The sequence below is a fragment of the Cupressus sempervirens genome, chromosome 3 (genome assembly GCF_028749045.1).
Source record: "Cupressus sempervirens isolate cs-2001-9-10 chromosome 3, ASM2874904v1, whole genome shotgun sequence".
NCBI lineage: Eukaryota > Viridiplantae > Streptophyta > Pinopsida > Cupressales > Cupressaceae > Cupressus > Cupressus sempervirens.
Window position 1 is genome coordinate 32,180,995 of NC_143120.1, and position 20,240 is coordinate 32,201,234.

General features: G+C 35.1%; 1 protein-coding gene and 1 long non-coding RNA gene across 3 annotated transcripts in view; one reads left to right on the top strand and one right to left on the bottom strand.

Annotated features, from left to right (window-relative positions):
• Nucleotides 1–17,710, top strand: part of LOC149564630 (putative amidase At4g34880) — a 41,884-nt gene extending 24,174 nt beyond the window's left edge. The window contains exons 3-6 of the mRNA XM_089818171.1: nt 14,405–14,409; nt 16,301–16,537; nt 16,740–16,929; nt 17,017–17,710. Coding sequence (XP_089674297.1) covers nt 14,405–14,409; nt 16,301–16,537; nt 16,740–16,929; nt 17,017–17,388 — 804 coding nt within the window. The 3' untranslated portion in view covers nt 17,389–17,710. The remainder of the gene's footprint in view (nt 1–14,404; nt 14,410–16,300; nt 16,538–16,739; nt 16,930–17,016) is intronic.
• LOC149564629 (uncharacterized) overlaps nt 1–17,998 on the bottom strand; it is a 43,376-nt gene extending 25,378 nt beyond the window's left edge. The window contains exon 1 of one of the 2 annotated variants that reach the window (XR_016361871.1): nt 17,761–17,998. This is a non-coding gene — a long non-coding RNA (uncharacterized LOC149564629). Of the gene's footprint in view, nt 1–16,854; nt 16,980–17,760 lie in introns of those variants that run through there. The other variant, XR_016361870.1, reaches the window with a different exon arrangement.
• Between the last annotated feature and the right edge of the window lie 2,242 nt (nt 17,999–20,240).

Here is a 20,240-nt window from a genome sequence, read left to right on the forward strand (position 1 = left end):
ACATAAGCAATAACTCCAATGTTCCTTACACCATTGGATACTCGCTCAGTTTATCGATGTGATTTGCTGGTAATCACATAGGCAGCCTTACGCAAATTGTTGAGGATGACTTGGACTTTGGTGGGATGAAGGTGATGGTGGTTCGGTTTGTGAAATGTGCGGAGGCAGATAATGTTGATGGTGATGATGATGGAGGATGTGTCTGCCGAGGACGATGTTCGTGGGAAAGCGGTGATGGTGGAAGGTGAATGGATGTGTTCTGTTACTTGGCTTACTTCTCTAACTTCCCTCTCTCTAAACTTTGACTACCTAGCTACTCACTATTCTACTCCTATTCCTACGAATGGAAGGTTAAAAAATGGATGGGGATTGAACCTAATGAGAGTTGACCAATGGCCTCACTTCCACAGGTGCAATGATTCAAAGGAATAATAAACTAGTTTGCCACACAAAGCTTCCCAACCAGCCGCTAGGATGCTAGTGGTCTAGTACTGATCCCTATCAAACATCTACAAATGCTACCATACAACTATCCATCTACTTTAACCTCACTTAAACAACTTCAAATGCAACCAACTTTAACAACTTGAAAGGAAATCTAACTATGTGGAAGTAGAAAACATGCAATAATACCCAATGTTCTTAATCACCATGCAAGTCACAACAATGAAGAAGAGAGCGATTTTGGTATTATTTTAGCAACAATTTCTTTAACACTTTAAAAATGAGAGCAAATGGCCTTTTATAGGGGCTAAAAATACAACGGATGGTGGAGATCAAACAAGATCAACGATCCAGATTGGATCCTCAAAACCCTAATTAGGGTTGCCACCCCATCGGCCAATGAGAAGCTGCCACCTCATCAATGAAACAATGAAAAAAGTGCAAAGAGTGGCAACCAATGAGAAGGTACCAAAATAGTGGCAATCAGAAATAGACACTTGTCCTATTCTAGAAGAAAGAGAAATTGCCACTTGGGCTTACATCAAATGATCTTCTAATATAAATCTTCCCTTTTCTTTCATTTTCTTAGCTAAGGCAATGAACTTAGCTAGCCTTCCATTATCTTCTTCCATAGGAAGACAAGGTGTGTGCTTCACCCTAAGTTCCGCTGACTTCACCACGCTGCTTGCTATGGGTACAATTTTGCTTCTATATATCTTCTTTGCCAAGGGGGATTGTCCTTCCTTTAGTCTGTCCTTCATCCATATCATGTCTACTGTACCGATATTGGTGTCAGTTATTCTCTTCATTTTCGAGAAGAAGGGTGTTTTGGGCATCATATCCTCTTTGTCTTTCTTAGTGTTTGTTCGCTTGGGATTCTTACTTGCACTAACATCCTCCATGCTCGTCGCCCTATTATGGGATGGTAGAGTGGTGGACTAGAAGGCAAGTAGAACTAAAGGAAGCAATCCTTAGACTAGAACGAAAGAAGGATGTCAACTTAAGGACCCCTTTCAACTCTAAATGATTAAAATTCACCTTAACCAATAATCGTACAACAACTTTTCGGAATTAGGACTAGACCTCAAGAACTTCAAATCCTTTGCAAATCAGAAATTTAAACATCTAAAGCTATCCACCACTTGTCCTCAAAGAAAGAATCAGACTTTCTCATGTATCCCTTTCTCCCAACAAAAATTGCCTAAGTCTGATATAAAAAGTGCAGTCCTAAATGGAGAAAATCAGACCTTCACACAAATTGCCCATGGCACATAAATCAGATCTGTCCTAGCAAAAATTGCCAAACAATGGAGGAAATCTGCCCTTTGCAAAGTCTTCTAACAATGAGAATTCTGTCCCAAGAGGAAAATCGCCAAGGAATGGAGAAGATCTGCCTTGAAACAAATTCGCCAAACACCAAAATCTGCTCCTCAATGAAATTTGCCAAAGCATGGAGAGGAAAAATGAAAAGTGAGGAAGAAGTGGGAGAAAGGCCTCCTCTTATACCCAACTTCTCACTCCCTCTAAGCCAGTCGACTTGGTCCTGGAGGAGAGAAAAAAACAAAATTAAATCAAAGTCAAGGCCCACAATTAAATACTTAGCTAAAATTTAATTTTGCCAAAAGGAAAATTGCCCTTCTAAATTGCCAATTAGTTCTAAATTGCAAAAAGAAATTAAATGGTGCCTTGGAGATGTTAAATATTTCCATTTAATGAGGATTTAGTGATTAATACGTCATTAAAATTGGATTTTGGCTAACCAAAAGCCATTTAAAAATATTAAATTACCAATTTCATTTAAGACAAAAGTTTTCAAGGCAATTTTAATCTATTAAAGCCAATTTTTTTGCAATTTTCTCCAAATCAATTTTGCTAGGCTATTTAGAATTTTTTTTACCAAAATAAAATAAAATTGCCTCTAGGGTCAAAAATCGATTTTTGCAATTTAGCCTCATTTCTACAAAATTAGAATTTTCACCAAAGCAAAATTTGAGATTTTCCAAAACCAAGTCTAACAAAATTTCTCTTTTGAAAGATTATTCAAATTCACACAGTTATATCTGGATTTTCAAAAGAAAACATCTAAGTACAAATTTATAATTTTATCCTACCAAATGTTGCCTATCGAATTTTGTCCGGCCTAAGGATGAAATTGGTTGCTCTGGAAAATCAAGCGAAATCGGGTGAAAATAAGCTAAGTCTTTCCCACATTTGGCCTGAAGGTGTCCAAGGCTCAAAATCTTCAAATTTGAACCCTCTGGACCAAAAAATTGCTAAGGCAATCGAGAAAAGGGGGGGTCCCCAAAATTTGGAGCGATGGTGTGAGAACCTCACAACAAAAGTGTTTTGCAAAAGCTTGTATCATATTTTGTGTAGAACTGAATATTTTTAATCTTCTATCAACAAAACCCACTAAGTTGCAAAACTCACTACCACTATGTTTTCAATGACACCAACACAAGGAGCAACCATGTCTGTGAAACTTTACCATTTCCTTTGTGCTAAACATTTGCGATTCTTTTTTCGTCAACGAATGCAATTTGAATCATGTGGCGTTTTGTATTTCTATCTGCAAAGTTGTATGATTTGGGATTATTTTTGCATATCTTCAGTGGTTTCTATTTGGCCTGATTTCTATTGGAAATTGCACTAATCAATGGTTTCCCATCCCTCTTCTCACTCATAGATTTAGATTTGGATAATTCATGTCTCATTGGTGCCAACTGAAGAAAAAGGATTAGTACCAAGTCGAACTCGCAACCTTCACTTCTTTTCCTACATAATAGTTGATATAAAACTGATTTCAAAAGAATGGTCGGAAGAGGTCAAAAAATTTCTGGAGTCCACTCTAGATGATGTTCCAGCCAAATTAGATGATGTTCCAGCAAAATACAAGTTGTGTACGTGTGTCAAGGGCTCTAGGGAATGCTAAGGAAGAAGCCTACACTTCTCAAATGATGTCACTAGGTTCTTATCTCCATCCCTCTCTCCAAGACCAATCCATGGGCCCATTCCACCTTGATGTCACACCATCTTTCCTAGATGGAAGTTTAAAAGCTTAGATCGACAAAAGAGGGAGCAAGAAATGATATTCTAAGGCTTGAATCTTACATTTTTTTGCAAATTATGAATTTGATATATAAGGTATTTTATTTGAAATTTTATTGGCAATCATAAATTTATGAGTATCACTCTTCTTTTAAAATATTCTAACTTTCGTGTTTGAACATTTATAATATTATATATACATACACATAAATATATATATGTATGTATATATACACATAAATATATATATGTATGTATATTTACAAACATACCCATACCCAAGGAAAAATATTGGTATATTGTACCCATATCCAAACCCTAGTTAGCAACTTAGCACAAAAAGAAAACGAGTGAAAGGGAGTCCTTGAATCTGAATAAGTGGAGACCACCAAAGCTTGTGTAGGCTAAAGATAACTGTCTTGAAAGCCGGAACCAACCCACCAAAGTCAAGGCTTGACAACTTCCCATGTACACCAAATACTTTTGACAACAAAAGTTCCCTTGATATGAACCACGTCTTACATGACCAAAAGAGTTTGAAAACCAACCCCCTTCCAAAAAGGCCAGTTTGTAGGAAAACTAGTAGAAATGCAATGTTTAAGGAATATTTTCCCTGATGGGCATTTCTTGCTAGCAAAATGAATGTTGGACTCGAAAAACCTACACAAGATAACCCAGGGGCACACTTGAAGAGCTTCATCTTTCCTCGGTGAAACAATTCGAGCAAAGAAAACTTTTTCATAATGGCAAAAAAAGGTTGAAGAATGTCTAGTAGCTTGATCACTTTCTGACCTTAATTTTTTAGGCTTATGAAGAGTGATGAGCACGAAGAATTGAGAAGATTAGCTTAGAGGCTAAGTTACCCACCTTTAACCAATGCCTTTGATTTAAGACCCTCTGCAAAGTTGTATGATTTGGGAGAATTTTTGCATATCTTCAGTGGTTTCTATCTAGCCTGATTTCTATTGGAAATTGCACTAATCAATGGTTTCCCATCCCTCTTCTCTCTCATAGATTTAGATTTGGATAATTCATGTCTCAGTGGTGCCAACTAAAGAAAAAGGATTAGTACCAAGTCGAACTTGCAACCTTCACTTCTTTTCCTGCATAATAGTTGATATAAAACTGATTTCAAAAGAATGGTCGAAAGAGGTCAAAAAAAATTTGGAGTCCACTCTAGATGATGTTCTAGCCAAATTAGATGATGTTCCAGCCAAATACAAGTTGTGTACGTGTGTCAAGGGCTCTAAGGAATGCTAAGGAAGAAGCCTACACTTCTCAAATGATGTCACTAGGTTCTTATCTCCATCCCTCTCTCCAAGACCAATCCATGGGCCCATTCCACCATGATGTCGCACCATCTTTCCTAGATGGAAGTTTAAAAGCTTAGATCGACAAAAGAGGCAGCAAGAAATGATATTCTAAGGCTTGAATCTTATTTTTTTTGCAAATTATGAATATGATATATAAGGTCTTTTATTTAAAATTTTATTGGCAATCATAAATTTATGAGTATCACTCTTCTTTTAAAATATTCTAACTTTCGTGTTTGAACATTTATAATATTATATATACACACACACACACACACATATAAATATATGTATGCATGTATATTCACAAACATACCCATACCCAAGGAAAAATATTGGCATATTGTTCCCATATCCAAACCCTAGTTAGCAACTTAGCACAAAAAGAAAACGAGCAAAAGGGAGTCCTTGAATTTGAATAAGTGGAGACCACCAAAGCTTGTGTAGGCTAAAGATAACTGGTCTTGAAAGCTAGAACCAACCCACCAAAGTCAAGGCTTGACAACTTCCCATGTATGCCAAATGCTTTTGACAACAAAAGTTCCCTTGATATGAACCACGTCTTACATGACCAAAAGAGTTTGAAAACCAACCCCCTTCCAAAAAGGCCAGTTTGTAGGAAAACTAGTAGAAATGCAATGCCTAAGGAATATTTTCCCTGATGGACATTTCTTGCTAGCAAAATGAATGTTGGACCTCCAAAAACCTACACAAGATAACCCAGGGGCACACTTGAAGAGCTTCATCTTTCCTCGGTGAAACAATTCGAGCAAAGAAAACTTTTTCATAATGGCAAAAAAAGGTTGAAGAATGTCTAGTAGCTTGATCACTTTCTGACCTTAATTTTTTAGGCTTATGAAGAGTGATGAGCATGAAGAATTGAGAAGATTAGCTTAGAGGCTAAGTTACCCACCTTTAACCAATGCCTTTGATTTAAGACCCTCTAGTCACATGATAGTCAACAATCTACTTCTATTGGAAAACTTGAGCCACATGAACTTGCAAGCTCGAGGAGAATAGGCTCATAGAGAGCCTCCTTGACAAAGATGAGATTCAAGGAAGTAGTCTCATAGGACCGTTGACAAAAATTGCTAATCAACCACAATAGATATGATGAAAGGGGGACATCCATTGAACAAAATGGTTTCACTAAGCTATCCACCCAAGTTGTTGACTGGGAAGGAACTTCAAGTTCTAAGCCCTACAAATGTGGGCCAACATGGGCTCAATGGCTCAATAAAAACGAAAAAAATTGGTTTTGGAGGGTTGTTCCAAACTCACTTGCCAAATAATGTGTAACTTAATGGGAAAGTGGTTTGAAAAGATGACCTCTAGAAGAGGCATCACTAGAAGATCTTGATAGTAGGTTGATGGGAAAATATATTGTGTCGTTATCATGGCGTAATCCAGTTGTTTAAGGAATTTGTCATTTCCCACTTGGAAATTACTCCACGTATGCAAACAACCTAAGAGTGGTAGTGGAATATAATGGGGTCATAAAGACCCAATTGATTGTGAATGCAAAACCATGTCTCTCAATTACTAGTTGTTCAGTGACAAGGCACAAACCTCTCTTTGTAAAAAGCCACCTCAACTAAATTACAATTTTCGCACAAAACCCAAGTGGCAAGAGACATTGAATCTGTCATCTGTTGTTAGAGAGAAAACTCTCAACAACATCAGCAAAAATAGAAACATTAATGATCCTAAGAGAATGATTATCGATTGACACAAGGATCCAAATAAGTTGCTATGTAGAATCCAACTCATGGTCAATCACACAAGAATGTCATTGTGTTGTAAGAAGGGTAACAACCCCTCTACAACCAGCCTCATGATTGGAGGCACAAACTAGGCCAGCAAGCCGAGAAACCCAACATCTACATAAAGCACTAAAAAAGCAATCTTAATTTGTATAAGACATAACAAATCAATACCAGGATAATTCTATCAAGTATCACACACAAATACTTCCTACCAAGGGTAGTTGGACCTCAAACATTGCATGAGAGAAAATTCATGATTGGAAGTTTTGCATACCATCCTCGTCCCTTAAAGATAAGTATAGATTCTACAAGTTTGAAGCCTTTTGAAAACTAGGCATGTAAGTCCTTTTTTTTTTTTGGAACAATCTTGCTTTCATTCTCGCACCCAAAAGGGTTGTGAGAGTAGTGCGAACTGTGCATCTAAGAAGAGAGAATCAAAGCTAGTTTGAGGGGTTCGCACAAATTTTGGACAAAAAGGGACATCAGTGTCAGTGGAAATGGTAGTGTCTTTCCCCTTCAAAGAAGAGTCTACATCAACATGTTTTGGTTGTATAGCAACAAGCTCTTGGATTCGCTTGGTGCACTACTAGATGGTTTAGACTTCCCTCATGAGTCACTTTCGTCCATTTCTCCTCTAGTTTAGAATCCTCGAGAGCATGCAAATTTTGGCAAGATCTTAACCCTTGGAGAAACCAATAGTCAATCCTTAATTTTAAACTCCGAGGGTTGACACTAGATGCATGTATTCGGGAAATACAAATAGAGCACACACTCAAAATGAAAAACAACTCCTACTTGAATTTCATCACGTCTTTGAGGTCATGTGACAAATCCACTTCCAGAGACTATTTTTGGGGTTGAACATGAGATAAAGGTTGGCTTCAACATAAAGAACTGTCCCCAATGAGGAAGCAATAGCTAGAAGGAAACTCTATTCTACCAAAGACATGGAGCTTCTTGTCATTAGAGATGGAAAAGTCTTGAGACCAAAGCTAGAAGACTAACAAAAATGAACTGACATAATAGGGGTCATGCTGAAAAATGCTCTGAACATGACTAATTTCAACGAAAAGGAAAAGAAAAAAAAACCTTTGCTGAGGTTTTGGATTCCATAAAAACAAACCCTATAAGTAGCCCATGACTTGGCATCCCAATTTCATAGCATGCTTTCCAGGGGAACTTCTTTAATCATTAACATGTAGAATCAAATTCTGGAATGGGTAAAACTACACAAAAGAGTATGCAATGCCATACCTTGTGAAACACTTTTGATGTGAATTTCTATAGGTACTTGTTTGAAGGAGCAACTATCACCAACACCAATATAGCGACTACTAGGTTGAAGTTGGTTGAGGCCATTTTAAAACTAAAGCTCCCACAATTAATTTGATATGATGCAAGGGAGGACGAAAGTGACAAACCAAAGCATGCAGAAATAAGAAAAACCCTAGCAAAGCTAGTTTCCACTCATCTAACTCAAGTAATTACATTTGAATCTAAATACACTTCTTGGCAGTTTTTTCACTTAGTGCTCTTAAGAGACTGAGTAACTTAAATTAAGTTACCAAAAAAGTATTTAATCTTATAAAGACAACTTATAATTCATTATTATCAAAATATGAAGTAGCCAAAAGTAATATAAGGTGTTTTTAAACAGGGCTTAAAATGATGTCAAGAGTGACACTAGAACAAGGGATCAAATTGAAACATTAAAGTAAAAAAACAAGAAATTCAAGAGACTCCTTCAGGTGGCTAAAAATTAAAAAGAAGTGATAATAAAAGGAGTTGAATGTGAGGAAGATCATCTACCTTTTTTGAAAATTGAGCATCAATGTTCATTTTTTGGCTTGAGCAAAAAAAAAACTTTTTTGGTTTTGAAATCAAAGGATGAAAACCCTCTTAGTTTCTCAATTGGATCTCGGCAAAAAAACCTGATATCCATCCAAGGTGATTGCATCACGCAGAAAGATTATTTTAGATTCATGTTAAAGATTTCAGACATTATGATGAAGAATGAAGAACTTTCAAAATAAAATTGATTCAGATTCAGTTATTTTCAGTTGACAATGAGTTCATTTTACATGCAGAATCGTTGTTTGATCTTAGAATATTTTATTTGTGAAAGTGATATTTATTTGGCTGGATTTCAGAAATCAACTATTTATTATACAAGGCTATAGTGAAAAATTCAAAAATATTATTGGCTGACTACCAAATAGATGCTAATTTGGCAGACCAAAGGGAGACACCATTCATAATTCTCAAGGGTACCATACGAAAAGGAGACAATTTCTTTGGCCACACTTTTTTCTTGTAGCAAAGAAAGGCAACCATCATCTCATGCAACCTGCAATCTTTCAGGAAGCTGTGAATAGAAGACTTTAATTTGTCAAATCTTCTATGACCTTTGTCGTAGGATTAGTGTTCCCATTTAAAGAACAACTTTTGAGATCCACTAGTTGTAGCCCATAGTGCAGTTGCAGTATTTTTGAATGTTGTAGGGGATTGTTGGAGCATGGCATTCTAGTGGAGTACAGGAGTATAGTGCTAGGTGTTGGATGCTGCCATCCAAGATGGGAACAGAATTCTAACATAAGAACACTTGTCTCTTCTACTAGGTTAAAATTATTAAATATTATGCACTGGTCTACTGTGCTACCATACTCCCTTCTGTAAGGAAATTAGTAATCAATCTTTAATATTGTTGTTTAGGACTGTTGGAAGTATGCGGGGAGAATTGAATGTTGCCGCAATGAAGTTTATTCAATCCAAATATTATTGCATAGATGTCACATTGGGAATAGTAGGGAATTTTAATGTATGTGGTTTTACAGCCGTAGCTAATTTGAAGAAAAATATTATTTGTGTTGTGCCTATTGTCAAAAACAATCACAGGTTTTTTTTACCAGGTATAGCTTGTGCTCACTTTGCAGCACTAGTTCATGCTTCATATGTACCATGATATATATCAGCTCCTATGCTAATATATTGGGCAGCTGTTTGAGGGTTTGTCAATGGGCTTTATTCAGAGATTTGGCATCATATATCGGCTCCTATTCTAGATGTTTTATATTTTATGTAGTTTACTTCAACTATCTGTCAAAAAAAATTTATTGTTGGGCAACTGCTTGTTATAATTCTCAAAATCAAAATAGAAAAGTACATAATGCTTTATCGTTCATATTGTAAATATCTGTGTGACTTACCCGCAAAGTATAGTAGAATGTAAGTCTAGATAGCAATGCCACTTAATTATTTGAATGTCCATTCTGCTTACATTGTAGAACTGTGTGGCTTACCACCAATTAGTTTGTGTTCAAATTACTGTATACTCTCACCTTGTCCATATCAGGATTCAGGTGATCAAAAACCATAAAAATTTAAGCATTTCATCCAATGTTTGCTACGAAGCCGGGTTCACACCCTGCAGCCCAGATTTGGGTCCGGGTTCGCGCGGGTCTGGATTTCGGACTGTGGGTCTGCCCAGGTCCTTGCTAGCATGAATCCGGGCGACCCCAGGAGGACCCATAGCAGTAGGGTCCGAAAAATGAAATAAAACAACTTAAAATAATGTTTTATTTTTAAAAAAAATCTTTTTTATGTAACCCTAAAAGGAGCCTAATAAAAAACATTTCACTCATCTAATCTCTCATTTGCTATCTCATTTTGGTGTGCCCATTTTGCAAGTTTTAAGAGAAGGTTGTAGAGATTGTTTGTTTCAGTGATGAGGATCTAGATATAGTTGCAGCCGGGGATGAAGCCATTGATCCCTCATTGTTTGATGACCCATTTGACCCTTGAAGGGTATTTGATACTATGATCATTGATAAACTATTAAACACTTGCCATTTATCATTATGTTTCAAACTTTATTATTTGATGAACTACACTATGTTTTTGAAATTTCATTTTGCAATTTAGTAATTCAATGTATGATTTTTTTTACAATCATGAACATAGATTAATGAGTGGGTATTTAATGTATATCTTTGACATTTGGCATTGATCAATGATCAAGCAACATATATTCATACTACGAAATGACTAAGTTTTGCAATTATGCACCCTTTTTTTATTTTTAGCATATATATGGATATATATATACTCATGAACCCACCCATGAACCCAAATGAGATAAAAATAAATTGCCCGAACCTACGAACCCAAACTCAAACTCAAATCTATCCCCGAACCCGAATTGGTAACTTAGAATATTTGTAAAATTTAGAAAGTATTGGTTTTACCACCAATTAGTTAGTATTCAAATTACTGTATACTCTCACCTTCTCCATATCAGGATTTAGGTGATCAAAAACCATGAAAATTTATGCATTTCATCTGATATTTGTAAAATAATCAAAAGTATTGGTTAAATACTTTACATGGTGCCCAATATTTAAAAAGACTAAAGATTTTCTATCTATAGTCACCTCATTACCTTTTGAAACCATGACAACTATATGGTCTAGAGTCTTTTGGCACCTCAAATTATGTTTTTCTTTCCTTCAAACATTGTATTCTCAGTACTGCCATTGTCAATTATAGTTTATAACACTTAACTTTCAACTTGCATGGTGTATGGAAAAAATTTCTTCCTTGGCCATCTCTCTCCATCTTCATGCTACTTGTTTTTTTGAATAGGATGAACTCTTCTTACCATCAAAATGTCTCTTTTGAAAGCAAAATTTATTCCTCTAATGTTGTTCTCCTTGTGTTAAATTATTTCTCAATTCATTTTTTCAATGTCTTTCTAGTCCTTCAAAGATTGTTTGAACTCCTAACAGCTAGAACATAATTGCGTCCTTGTTGGACACCAACCATGTCATCTTCTTCTTTGGTTTTATTCTCTACCTCCTCCATTCAAGTTTCCTTTAATACTCACCTCTATCATTATTTGAATGTTCTACCTTAGATGTAGACTCTCACCTTGACCTATGTTGAAAAGTTGATCTTCTCTCTTTGTGAATATCTTCCTTTAGACATAATCCTACTGATATTTTCTGCATTTATTTATGAATAAAGATGAAGCCATTGGTTTGCAATATTTCATGTGGTGCAAAAGATTTGTGTTGTCATTTGCTGAGCCCCTACCATGTCAGCAGCGTCATGTGCATTCACATGCCTACCCCCTTTCACCAGGCCTATTGTGCCGGAATAATAGAATAATAGGGGCCGGAGGGTAGATTAGTTGGTGCTGAAGCAAGGGGCCCAAACGGATACTTTTATTTTTATTTTTGGTTGGGCGGGCATATTATTCGGAAGCTAGACTAATAGTTGGAGATGGGGATGGGTTCTCAAGCGTAGGCCCCTACTATTCTATGGCCCCGCAAGGGCCAGTGCAGTTGGGTTGGGTTATAGTTATCCCTCCCGCTGCTATAGGTTGGGCCCTGTATATTGCCCCTTTTTTCTAATAATTGCAGGTTCCTACTATTCTAAGGCCTATAGATAGTAAGGGCCTTACCTTCACTCTGTTCAGTTAAGTTCAACCCTTACTGCACGAAGTTGTTTGTGAGCAAGATGATTAAATTTGATGATAGTGTATTTACTTGTGCAAATGATGCTAATTTTGTTTTGAAGACAATATCGATTTGAAAATCATGAAAAAATAAATGAGATACAAAGGTCAAAGATTAGGAAATCATGAACAAGGAATGAGAAAGTCAATTGAATCCTATGTGAATTGACATATCTTTGTGAAAAGACAAATTGAAGAACAAGGAATTGAAGAATAAATCTATGTCAAGATGCATAAAAATGAATTTTAGATTCTATTATGGATCAATTTGGCAAAAAATAATACACAAGGTCAAAAATTTATTCAAGCATAAATATTAATGTATGAAAAAAAAAATCATTGACTTGCAAGATAACTACAAAAAGTGATATTGAAAAAAGCAATTTATATGATTTATTTTGATCATGTTGATTGTTACATCCCAATTTTTGACATAATTTAAAATATAGCCGTTGTGGTTCACATGAAGTCAGTTGATAGTTAAATTTGTTATAATCCTACGAAATTGTAAAATGGATAGTCGTTATAATTATTTTGAATAGGCGGTTAGCCATTATGATTATTTATGACTAAATAACTTGTTATAGTAATATGATTTAACTGCGGAGAATTTCCTTGTAGGAAGCACGTCAAATGGGAGGAAGCATTGTCAAAAAAGAAGTGGACACAAGAGCATCACCATCACTGAGCAAATGGGTATGAATCGGGAATCACCATGGTTGAGGATTTAATGACTTGAACATCAGGATACAATCGATGAAAATGCATGAGCTATTAAATAAATAATTCAAAACATAAAATAATTAATTAAAATAAATAAATAAAAATATAATACGTACCTCAAAGGATTTAAAATGATCTTTCACCATATTATTATAATATATATATTTACGTACATATAGATATAAAAATGAAGTGGCACCATTATATTATTTTCTATAATAAAACAATGTCATTTCACTAACATATTTACATGTACAGATATAAATATAAATTAGAATAATATTCGAATTATAACCTTCCAACTCTTTTTCCATCTTTTATTCTTTTCCTTGTTTGTAACCGATTAAACATTTCGTATTTTTATTTGACAAATGTTCTTTAAGTTACGGAAGCCAAAGAGTCCTTAACCTTTAATATTTATATTATGGGTTGGGAGAGACGGGATATTCAAGAAGTCACATTCCTGACTTCCATAAATTATTATCGCTTTCTCCTTGATCATTGTGGCTTACATCCATAACTGATGCTATGCTAAATCAGTCAAATTTTCTGCACTTTCATTTGAAAACCTTTACCTTCCTTAGCAATGTCGTTCTTAATGCAGTCTGCCGTATGTGTTCCTTTCTATGCTAAGGATTGAGTTGTATTTACACGCTATGGTTACGCTTGGAAGACATTCGTATGTTACGCTTGGAAGACATTCATATGTATTATTGCCCATCCTTTTCCATTAATCTGATTATGTTGCTCTTAGTACCGATATCGCTGCGGATATCATTTTTAACCATTGTCGTGATCCTTTCCACGATTTCTTAATTATATAGTTTCTCTGTAATAAAATGTGAGCAATCTCTATACTGGTATTTTGTGTTCAAGATCTATCCTGCAAGGAGTAAGGCAGAATGAGTAAGCATTCAGCAAGACATCATCACTCCTCCATATTATATCAGGTTATATGGATAACCGGAAATCCAAGTATTGTATTATGTTTTCCTTTATCAGTTGTTACTGCATTCTGACTTTACAGCAGTAAGCTATAGTTTACAACATGATGCAAATCATTTTACTTAACATCATATCATTGACCTTCACTAATTAGAATTGTTTATGGCAAGTAAATGCCAAGTAACCATGTTATGAAATCATGATTTATTATGCCATTGGAGATTAAAATTCAAATAACATTCTCTACTAGTCTTAGAGAACACAATCTTCAAATCACAAATTGTGATAAGTTGGAACATATATTATTCGTGAAACAGTTGAGATTCAATAGAGAGAGCAGGTTGCTCTGAGATTCAAACACCTAGGATTCACCCAGTTGTATAGACAAGGAAAAGGGGTGAAGAGGTGAGAGAGGGGAATCTGCAATAACATGAAACAAAATCAGTTATAACACAACAATATTTATCATTTTTAAAAGGAATCATTTAACAACTCATGCATGATCATGTTTATTGTATTCTCCTATTGTCAAGTCAAGTGGTGTGATTTGATACCAAGATACTCAGTCAATGACAAAATGTTCCATGTCTATTCCAAGTAAGGAGGGTCTTTCTTGTTAGAGATTGTGTGAGGATAAATTATGGTCCAAGGTTGGGTGGTTAAGCCCCTGACAATGTTTCCCTTCTCCACAATATGTCAGACGGCCATCAAATAAAGATAAGTTGAGCAATTCAAACAATTGCCAGAAACAAGTATTTTTACTTTTATGATGTATGTTCAAGTAGAAGGTAAGATTAATTGAGTTGTATCATCATTACAGTTATTTCTTTGAATGAAAGCAATTATTATCGTCAATATAATTGGCAACCAATTAGATCGGTTGATCTTCTAACAGAATATGGAATATATCTATAGGATTGTTATTTTAGTTTTCCATATATAAGAATAATGATTATGAGCATATCTTCTAATCTTATGATAATGCCACAATTTAGCAAATCGGAAAGCAAGGAATGATACAGTGGTATTTGATGCCCTAAAAGATCCAATGGTAATTGATGCCCTAAATGATACAGTGGTATCTGAAGCCCTAAGTGATACAATGGTATCTAATGCCCTAAATGATCCAATGGTAATTGATGCCCTAATTGATACAGTGGTATGTGATGCCCTAATTGATATAGTGGTATTTAATGGTAATCGTCATTTGATTTTGAAATAGCAGTATTGGATGGTAGTCGTCATTTGATAGTGGTATTTATGGACTAACCTGGGTGGTTGCAAAAGCATTCCTAGATTGATTTCGGTCTTGAATTCCATGGTATGTAGATTTTAATTTCCATAGTAAATTCATTGATGGTGTTTTCAATTCTTAATTAAGAAATTTTGTTTAACTGATTTTAACCGCTAATCTCATTCATATGAACCAAACTGATTTAACTGTTTTCCCTATGAAATGAAGTAATATCTAAAGTTCTTGGATATGTTAGTTGTTGATTAAGACCTGGGAAAAGCGGATGTTACATTGATGACATTTTTATTGCAAAGGAGATGTTTATTAGCATGTGCATAATTGATTTGAGTAGAAATTCCACGAAGATGAGTGATATGCTTCATGTTGTTGTAAATTTGTTGATACGATGGCATTGTTGGTTTATTTCAGATTTTGTACAAATTGTTGGTGATAGATTTAAACATTGCTTGGTCCTAAAGATTGCAGAATCTAGTGGTCATGATTGGTGTGAGCACTAACAAATGACTAATGATGATCATTTATAATTTTATCATCTTTGAATGTAGTGAGCACCAGAAGAGTGACGATGTGATTGCATCAGTGATTGAAGAATGCACATTCACAATTCTTGAAAAGGAGCTAAAGAGAGTTCTTAAGTCAAGATAGTGCTGCAGCATATGTTTTGAAGATATTCTTCAAATTGTTCATTATGGTGGAGAAATAATAAAATAATGAAGAATTTTTGAAGAATTTTTGAAGAATAAAGACTAATGAACATTAATTGATATAAGTCGTCGTTTGCTTATAGACAGTTATAGTTTGCAATTATATCATTAAATATATGAATACAATAATGTAATATGATAATGTAAAAATATTAATGCAATAAAATAATTTGAAGTTTAGTATAAAAAAATTACTGAACTTAAAATTATTTTTATACATTAATTTTTTCTATGCATTCTCATAATGCATCATTGTATATATTAATACACAACTGCCAACAAATAACTAATAATATCAATTAATGTTCATTATCCTTCGAAGCCATTATCAACAGTATAACATGTCGTCCACCAAACCAGTAATCCAAGGCATTATTCTCATTAGCTGAAAGTACTTATAGCAAGCTAACATATATTTGTGTGCTTAAGTGAATCAATAATAAAGAATGTGGTCACCACTCTGAAAATCTGCGGCAAGTCTTTTGGTTAAGGACGCAAATGCGATAAATGAATGCTGCTTTTTACAAGTTCACATTTTCCTAGAGATAGAACAAGATTCTGAGATAACTTGAATCTGTTGATAACAGACCAATTTGCAGAACAGTAACAGATGCAGTTTACCTGTTAGATGTGATTGTTGGCTATGACGTATATGATCACAAAGCTACAAAAAGTGCAGCTCAGTTCATTCCAAAAGGTGGATATAAACAATTCCTCAAGACAGATGGGCTGCAGGGAAAGAGGCTGGGTATTGTTCGAAACCCAGATTTACCACCTGGATCTGCTGAAGCAGTAACCTTTGAGAAGCATCTGGCAACTATGAGGTAATCCTAATGTTTATAGGGGCAAGCAAATGTGTCATTGTTTGAGAGAAGGTCTCCCTTCACCAATAATCCTCTTATAAAGCTACATTAACAACAGGATGTGGTTCCACAGATTAGAACAAGTAATGAAGCAATATAATGAAAAAATGCATATTCTGCTTTAGAGAAAACTATATGACACCTCTTTATGTCTGCTTTTCAGGGAAAAAGGAGCAATTTTAGTGGAAAATCACATGTTCAGTAATTTTCTGAATTTAAGCATCGATAATGAGCAAATTGTGCTAAAGTACGAATTCAAACATGATGTTAACATCTACCTTTCACAGCTTCTGCAATCTCCCGTTCGCACATTAGCTGACATCATCTCCTTCAATACACAACATGCTATGGAGGTAGAATAGCTCTTTCTCACTTTGTTTTCTGCGTGGTTTGTTTTGTATCCTAAAATGTTTATAACACTAAATCTACTTTTCTATCAGGAAAAACTCTTTGAGTATGGACAAGGGAAATTTCTTCAGTCCCAGAACACATCTGGTTTAAAAGCACAAGAATATAAAAAATCCCTAAAAACAGATCACATGCTAACAAAAACTGGAATTCATAGGGTTTTAAAAAGCTACAATCTACATGCCCTGGTGACCATAGATATTCAGATTAAAAGCGTTCTAGCCATTGCAGGATATCCTGGTATCAGTGTGCCTGCAGGCTACAATACAAGCGGGGTTCCCTTTGGCATATTTTTTGGAGGAGGCCGAGGCTCAGAGCTCACTCTCATTGAGATTGCCTACTCTTTCGAACAAGCAACGAAAGTAAGGAAGGTGCCCTCGTTGAGCAGATTAAGAAAATTATGAGTACTTTTCTTCAGAAGATATGGCAAAATCGTTCTATCCATTGCACACAGATGTTCTAACTTCTCTGCCTTGTTACAATTCCTAATGGCTGCTTAAAATAGAACATATATGTTGTCAGTCTTCATTGAGTAGGCTAGTAAGGTTGGCAGAAACTCAATTGTAACGCTTAGATGCAGTTTGTATTTTATAATATTACTCACTCATATTTCAGGCTCTACACATAATTGTAATCCATCTTAGAACCAGTTAAGGATCGATATGTCATATCTGGGATATTTCTTCCAGGTGCAGACTAATAAAATTTAAAAGCGTTATCTGTAAATCTGATGCATTATGCTTGCTTTCCAAACTGATCAGCAAAATTGAACTTACCCAACTTAATGATGTGCTGTACAGATGATCAATCGATGAGATGTAGGACTGTATAAGGCGTTAACATGGTATGCGGGTCGCATTCACTCGCCAAATTCAAATAAACAAAACCTTTTACTGGCATGGATTGAAAATTAAAAACCGGTAGAGAGTGCAGGTTTAACAATGAAAAATACGAAAGAGGAGAAAGATGGGAAGAGTATGTTACTTCCATTAGAGCCGGTTAGTTGCTGATTGGTTGTAGCTCTTTAGAGCCGGTTAGTTGCTGATTGGTTGTAGCTCTTTAGGGTAAGTTCTTTGTTTGGTCATAGCTCTTTAGAGCTGGTTAGTTGCTGATTGGTTGTAGCTCTTTAGAGCCGGTTAGTTGCTGATCATGCTGTCCACTTTATGAACTTTTGATTGACTTTACGTTTTGCTGTGGATAAATTTTAGAAGAGAAATTTGGGCAAAAAATCATCAATTTCACATGTGATAAATTTATTCTAGAGTTAAAATTCTTATTGTCTAAAGAGGTCAAAAGAGGCTTGAGAAGATAGAATTGGCATGAATATGCAGATTGAATGATATTTTATTGTAATTTTGGGAATATAGAGATTGAACAATATTTTATTAACATTATCAGATTTCCACACCATTTCTAAAGTGTTCTTTTATGGATTTGATTGTATGCATTTTTAATCATTATCATGAGAAAAGAGCAGCACGATTAGAAATAGTAAAAAGGACAAGTAAAATTATGGGGGAGGGGTAACAATCATCAAGATGAATTAGGGAACCACCAAAAAGGTCAGAGGAATAAAAAATGTAAACTAACAAAGCACCACAAACCAAAAAAATGATAAAAAAGTTCCTAAAAATAAAAATAAATATACAAGACCAAAAGAATATGAAAAACAAATCAATGAAAATAATAATAATAAGAAGAAGAAGAAGAAGAAAGAAAGCCAACACCAAGCAAAGCACACAAAAGATAACAAATAAATAAAATAAAGCTATTATTCAAAGAAGATTAACAACAAAACGAAATGAAATAATCCAAGCGAGCATGTTATGAAAATAGGTACCATAAACTCAAAGCCAAAGAGAGCATGGAATAAGCAAAATCTAAGGAACAACCACCAATGAATCAACAAGAGGAGACAAGATTTTGAAAGGGGAAAGCAAAGAAAACCCATTGTACATATGTAGGCCTATATGCATGTAGATCCAGATAGAAAACTAAAAACAAAGATCAACAAACCAATAAAAATAATAAAAGCAAAGAGAATTAAAAGAGGTCAAAAAATAATAAGGTGAGCTACAAATAAACAAAATAAGACCTATGTTAGCCCCAACTGTGATGCAAGAGCATCTTGCGTCAGGAAAAAGAGAAAAAGAAAATTTGGAGAGAGAAAGTGACTAAAAATAGAGGAAAAATAATAATAAAATGAAAAAAAAAGAAAAAAAAAGGGAATTTCTATTTTCGAAGTGCATAGGTGGCGTAAATAGAAAACTAAATAAGAATGGCTGTCATTCCATTTATCGAGGTGTGTAGGCGGAATTTTAGAAGTTTGTGGACATTTTATTAAATCATGCATTTAATATTTGTTGGGCCACGTGGTGGTGCTTAGTTTTATTTGGGTGGGAATTAAATATTTGTTGAAAGGTAGTTGCATTTACCTTTTATCCGACATTGGTTGTGTTGGTAACATCTTGGGTAGTAAGTGCCTATTTAAGCAAGGCATATGAGCATTTTTAATCAAGTTGGGAGGTGTGATCTCTTCTTAGTAGAAGCTTGGAGAGGAGGAAGCGAGGAGCGAGTTTTCCTGAGTCTGTGGACAGAGCGCCGAATGTGAGGTAGTTTACAACAGGATTGTGGTGGAGTTGCGAGTTAGTGAGAAGAGCTAGTGGTTGCGGTTTAGAAACAAGGAGGTTGTTTGGTGGCTTGCGAGCACAAGTTGAGATCTTGGAGGTTTCTACCATAGTATGTAGCTAGACTAGCTAGTGTTTGGGTTAGATCTTGAGGGATCTTGTGGAACTATTACTGTAATAACTTGCTTTGTATTTAGTCGTAGCCAGGAAGGCCTTACAGCTCGACACATTGCATGTAACAATAATTTTATAAATAAAGTCATGATTTGGTATTAGATCTTGCATTGTTATTGTGTATCTTCTATGTGGTTATTTGTTGGGGGCTAGGACATCTCCTTTGGGGATTCTCCTACCTTGCTCTGTGTCAAACTAATAATGTAACTGAGAATGCTATTATTGTATGAAAAAGAGTCATATTAGTTATTATGTTGTCATTGATGTCAAGCCTTAGTTGGTTAGACATTATGCTAATTCAATAGAGTGTAATATCATTTAATTAATGAAAAGGATTTGAAGAAAGTATGATGATGACAGAGTTGATAACTACAAGTATTCAATGGGCACTTGAATGCATTAGACCCTGACAATGTAATGTTGGTTAGATTGTTTTGCAATCATGTAAAGTTGTA